This window comes from Schistocerca nitens, chromosome 1 (assembly GCF_023898315.1).
Source record: "Schistocerca nitens isolate TAMUIC-IGC-003100 chromosome 1, iqSchNite1.1, whole genome shotgun sequence".
Taxonomy (NCBI): domain Eukaryota; kingdom Metazoa; phylum Arthropoda; class Insecta; order Orthoptera; family Acrididae; genus Schistocerca; species Schistocerca nitens.
The window spans coordinates 1,124,724,128-1,124,730,127 of NC_064614.1; the positions used below are offsets into that span (position 1 = coordinate 1,124,724,128).

General features: G+C 34.0%; 1 protein-coding gene across 1 annotated transcript in view; it reads left to right on the forward strand.

The window, feature by feature from the left end:
• Positions 1-835, forward strand: part of LOC126199248 (DNA polymerase theta-like) — a 363,755-nt gene extending 362,920 nt beyond the window's left edge. Inside the window, exon 28 of the mRNA XM_049936047.1 lies at positions 267-835. Coding sequence (XP_049792004.1) covers positions 267-404 — 138 coding nt within the window. The 3' untranslated portion in view covers positions 405-835. The remainder of the gene's footprint in view (positions 1-266) is intronic.
• The last annotated feature ends 5,165 nt before the right edge of the window (positions 836-6,000 follow it).

Below are 6,000 nucleotides of genomic sequence, written 5' to 3' on the forward strand. Positions count from 1 at the left end.
ATAATTAATCTATACCCAAGCTTTTACTTGCACTAATAAAATACCTTTTAGTCCTTTAAATTAAAATGAAAATAAGCTGTCAAACACATAATATGTGGGTCAGCTGTAGACCATAATTGGTTTCCTTTAGTCCATACAGCTATCTCTTAGTGCTCAGTAAACCAGATTGTTTCTGACATTAATTTGAGTGAATCTGTTAATTCTTAGATTTTTCATTTTTGTAATTGTTATCGACATTCTTAGTTACTGTGAATCCTTTTTTGCAGGTATCAAAAGGGGAATTACAGAAGGTAGCTCAGATTGTTAAATCTGGAATGGAATCAGCAGCAATCCTTTCAGTGAAGTTGCCAGTAAAGATAAAAACAGGCAATTCTTGGGGATCCCTGAAGGATATGGAAATATAGATATCTTCTGTTCCAAATGTTGACTTAGAGCAAATAATAACATTTCTGTAGTCACTAACTGAGATGACCCCACCTTAAAAACAGAAACTATACAAAATCATGAAAACATTCAATTACTGTATTTTATTACTAGCGTTAAAAATAATGTGTAAAAGATTGTTGCAAGCATGTAGTTCTGAGAATTTTTTTTCCATTTATGCCATGTTCATTTTTTGTAGGTTTTTTGAACACACTGTTTTATTCTTTAATTGCACTTTTTTATATCATTGAAAACAAAGAAAAACCGTTTTCTGTTATTTAATGAAAGATTTTTTCAAATCCTATTGCATGACTATTGTTATGGTAACTGTATTGTTATTTAAAGTGTCTACAGATTTACAGTTTAACTTTGTAAGTTTGCAATTACACTTTTAAATTAAAAAAAAAATCTAGTCATCTTTACTTCTCTTTACGTATATTTTTCAGTATCAGTTGACTGTTTCTTGAATATGTGTATGTAGCTTACTTTTATTTATTGGAATGAAAATAAACACATTTCCGTAATTTTTTAGTTAAAACATCTTAATCTCTAGTGATTGATTGGAATTATATACATGCACTATGCTTTAATTTTTTTCATTGGAACACCTGATTATTGGTTTCACCTGATTATTATTTTCCTACGTATGTGCTTGTATTTTTTTAATACTGTTTGACGGGTATTAGCTTTTTGTTTTGTGTGAGTAGCATCCTGATAATAGCAGCTGAAATCTGTAGTAAACATATTTTTATTTGTTTCTCCCTCAGAACTGTTTTCTTTTTCTCTCCGTGATTAACAGTTTATCATCCTGCTGTTCAAGAATGAATGTAGAACCTATGCAATCTACCTGTGTTGCAGACTTACAAGCTGTGACTGTAAATGTTATTCAGAAACAGGATTCTGAAATACATCAGCATTAAGCTGAAAAATAATGAAATTAGATTAAGTATATTGACGTCTTTCTTAAATTGTCAGCACAATTACAATGGGATCTAATGGATCATTAGAAGAGTAGATAACAAATGTTTGTATTTATGATTTATGAAACCTAACGGAGTTGATAAAATGTTTGAGAACAATGATCAGTGTTGCAAAGCAGAAACGTGCTCAGGTCTGTTGCAGTAACACTCACATTTATCACATGCTGTGGCCATGTGAGGCTCTGACTCAATATTTTTGTTGCAACATAAGTAATTTCTTTGTGATCCAAAATATATATTGGTAAAGAATAATGAAGGTGACTGTTGAACCAGATATTAAAGAAAAAGTGGTCACCATTCCTAATTCACATTAGACATAGTTGTATTGGAAGTATTATGCCATTATCTTTCTGGGATATGTGAAACCAGATCACCTAGCCAGTTTTAAAAGGACCTGCAGTTTGATGTATCTTCCAGGCAATACAATAATTAGAGTTTTTCTCATACCCACTGTATTTATAGAAGTTTGAGTAATATTTCATTCCAGGAAAAGACCTAGAATATAAGCTAAGTGGTTTAACTTAAGATACGAAATAAAAGTGAAAAATCCTGAGTGGAACATGGACACTCACATTAAACCAGAACAGTTAGGTTGTGATTTTTCAGGCTACTACAGTGGATAAATAACTGAAATACGAGAGGAATATAAGTGATTTAATTGATTTGGTGCATTCAGAAAACATTGTTGTAAGAATGATAACATGGTCTGCGAGTTCAAAGGCATGTCAAGAAAAGGCAGCAATATTGAAAAAGGTAGGCACAAGTTTGAATTGGGCAGACTGTAATTATTCAAATATTTATAAATGGGTGAATACTTGCATATTATGTACTTTACCAGGAATAATATTGTGTAAAATACAGTTACAATGGTACAAATGTAACAAAAATATTAAACAAACAGTGCTACAGATGGTAAGTCTTCATTGTTTTTTGTAATGAGTGTTAATACAGTTTCTTTTTACTAATATTATTAACAAAATTTATAACAGATTTTTCTTGTTCTCACAGAGTTTGGTTGCCAAGCTTTTCCTGTTGTTCTAATGTTTTGTACCTTAGTGCCTTGAAGGAAAGCAATGTAGACAACATATGCTTTGGCAACAAGACAGGCAGTTCTACATTGCAAATCTATAGGTCATCATGCCCTGCACAAATCAGGTGTTTAAATTCATTGCATTCTTCTTCATTGGTACCAACTTTCTTTGCTTCCTTGAAGCAAGTGTAAACAGAATCAGTAGTTTGTACTCTTTAGAATTACTGCTCACATCTACTGCATGGCAATTGACATTTTCTGAAGAAGCATTAGGGAACATGTTGAATACTGAACTCTGCCTATCTCACACTGTCTCATAATGTCTGTCTCAACACCCTGTTGATACAGGAACCAATATGTCTAACATTGAGGACTATAAAATAGCAGCCCATTTCTCTGTGGAAAATCCATAGGAATGAAATGATGTCATGTGTGTAGAACATAAAATCAAGTTTGAATCTATTGATGGCAGTCATTCCTGCCTCCCGTGCTTGTGTACTCCTACTGCTGCTGGAAAAGTTATTTATAATTTTCCGAGTACTTAGATCCTAACTGGGAAACTTTCACACATTCTCACAAATATTTGAATCATCATGGCCCCATGTAGCAGAAAAAAGAAAGCAAATGTTAGTCTCATGAGATTTTAATGTTCTGAATGATTCAGATAAAAGGAACAATAGGTACTGAAATTGAGAGAAGCTATTGGTGGAAAAATGTAAAATTTCCTGATATAGGCTTCTAAAAATTTCACTGACTAATCAGTCTTTTTATGTTAACCTTTTTGAAATGATTTTCAATGATTTCTTATGACCATGAGAATTTATTACAAATCCAACTACAGGTATGTTTTGAGTGGATATAAAATTCGCACTAAGACCAAAATATATCATGAATTTTTATTGGTAACTTATGGCTTAATATTATGAGGTACTCCTAGGCAGTCTGTGCGGTGTCGGTAGCTCCAAGCAGCATCTGCTGTGACGTAGGACATCTGTTGACGAACTCCAAATATGTGACACACAGTTCAATAGTTTCACATAACATTTTCACTCAAATAATTCCCTTCATTTAAATCCTAAACCAAACGTTAACAATTGTCATCACTGGAAACCAACTGAGTTTGTAATGCGCTAGTTTAATATCTTTTATCTTACAAAATTTCACAGCCACTCACATTTGTCTCTGTACCTAATGACGGCACAACAGCTGATACTCAGTTCGCAAAATAATAAATATTGTAGAATATTACACCAGCATTGTGTGTTTTCATTCATAATTATACAAATCCATTCACAGGGTGTATACGGGGACAAGGAAAAAAAAGATCCCGGATTTTTCCCGGTTAAAAGTACACTTTCTCCCGGATCAATATACACATTTTCCCCATGTACGTGACAGTTTTTATTCTTTATTCCGTGTTCCTTGGTGACAGTGAACTTTCCCTCGGAAGTCGGAACTATGAAACTTATCAATCTTTGAATGGTTTAGGTTTTACAGACCGCAGTAGAACTTCCGCGCACTTTAGAAAACGAAAACACACCAAAAAAAAAAAGAAAAATACACCTGTGCGTGTTTGGACACGCTTCAATGCGCAGCAAAATGTACACTGCCTGTTTTCGTATTACGAAAGCAATATGACTGCGCTTCTGTAAGGCAGTCATAGCTCATATCATATCACGTGATCTCGCCAGCAGATGAGGACGGGGCACGTGATGTAGTCAGCCAATAGCTACATCACTGTTACGAAGCGTTAACACACAAATAGGAAAAATTAATGGTTTAAATTACTGTACATAGTGTGGCTACAAGAAAAGCTAAGCTTTCAAGTATAGTATTTGTCTTCTTTGCGTGTTTTACACTTTAAGATACATCACGCAAATGTGCCAGTAAAATTTTAAATAATGACGTAAATGTCTGGTCTTCAAAGTGTCAGGCTTTAAACGAGAGTCAAACGCTCTGGGCTTTAAGAAAGTCAAATGACATTCTCGTACGAAACATAATTCACCTTGCATGAAATTAAATTTACTTTGAAAGTAATGTTTTAGAATTCGTTTCAGACAGCACTAGAAAACAAGTGTTACTGCCATGCGCAGCTACGATGACGTAGGAAGCCTGTATGTTCGTATGTATATAGCATTTATAGATCTTGCATAGCATTAGTAGATCTTACATTACGTCATAAACGAAACCGAACATCACATGATACTCCGAAAACTTCGGAATTTCGTAAATACATAATTCGGCTTAAAGTGTGTCCAGATTCACAAAGATGTAGGCCCCGACCTGAATGTGGGAGGACTTGGTAATAAAGTAAATGACATTACTGTTCTGTTAGAGGAATCACAAGGAATAAAAGATACTGATGTATTATGTTTTAGAGAACATCATGTTAAAGATATTGAAAGGTTACAGCTAAGTAGTTACTGTCAGGCAGCGCGTTACTCTAGAACCATCATGGAAAAAGGTGGAGTAGTAATTTATGTAAAAAACAACATATCTTACAGTGCATTAGATTTAAAGAGCCATTGTATAGAGCAACAAATTGAAGTATGTGGTGTTGAGATTACTGTAAATGACTTCACGGCTGTAGTGTTAGCACTGTATAGATCTCCCTAAGGGAATTTGAATGTATTTCTTAAGCACTTAGATTCTTTATTATCCATACTGTACTCAAAGTCCAAGAACTTGATAATTACTGGTGACTTTAATGTTGATTTCCTAAATGAGAGCAATAGTAAAGCTGATTTAGTACAAATAATGGAGTCTTATAATCTGATGGCAATAGTAGATTTCCCAACTAGGGTTACTGTTAACAGTAAAAGTCTGATAGATAATGTATTTATAGATAAGTCTAAATGCAATGAGATCACTGTACATCCAATCCTTGGCCTTTCTGATCATGGTGGTCAATTGCTTAGGCTCAATCACATCAGTGTGTGCAACAGTTCCGAGCATTCTTGGAAATCTTTTAGGATAATAAATGAACAGGGCCTTAAAAAATTCAATGATAGCCTAAAAGAGATAGACTGGAGCCGAGTTTATAGGGAAACAGATGTAAACAAAAAGTACAATTCATTTTTAAATGAATTCATGTCTGTATTTGAGTCCATCTTTCCCAAAAAAGTAGTTAGAAATAGTCATATAGGCAATGCCAAGAAGTCTTGGATCACTACAGGGATAACAACATCTTGTAGAACCAAGAGGACGTTAGACAGTTCTCTCAGGACTTGTAATGATCCAAAGAAACGACAACACTACAAACTTTACTGTAGCATTCTCAAGAAGGTTATAACTAAATCTAAAAGTATGGGCATAAAATCAGAAATTGAAAGCTCAGAAAATAAAATTAAAACTATATGGAATGTAATAAAGAGGGAAACTGGCAGGACAACAGGGAACATATCTCAGGTAGAGATTAAAACAGGGGACAGTATCATAAAGAAACCAGAGCTGGTTGCAGAAATATTTATGAGACCAGCAGAGAAGACAGGCTGTAATGGTTCTATGGAAGAATCATTGTCCCTCCTACAGAAAGCTATTAGCAAGAGAATCCCACAGTTATCCTTA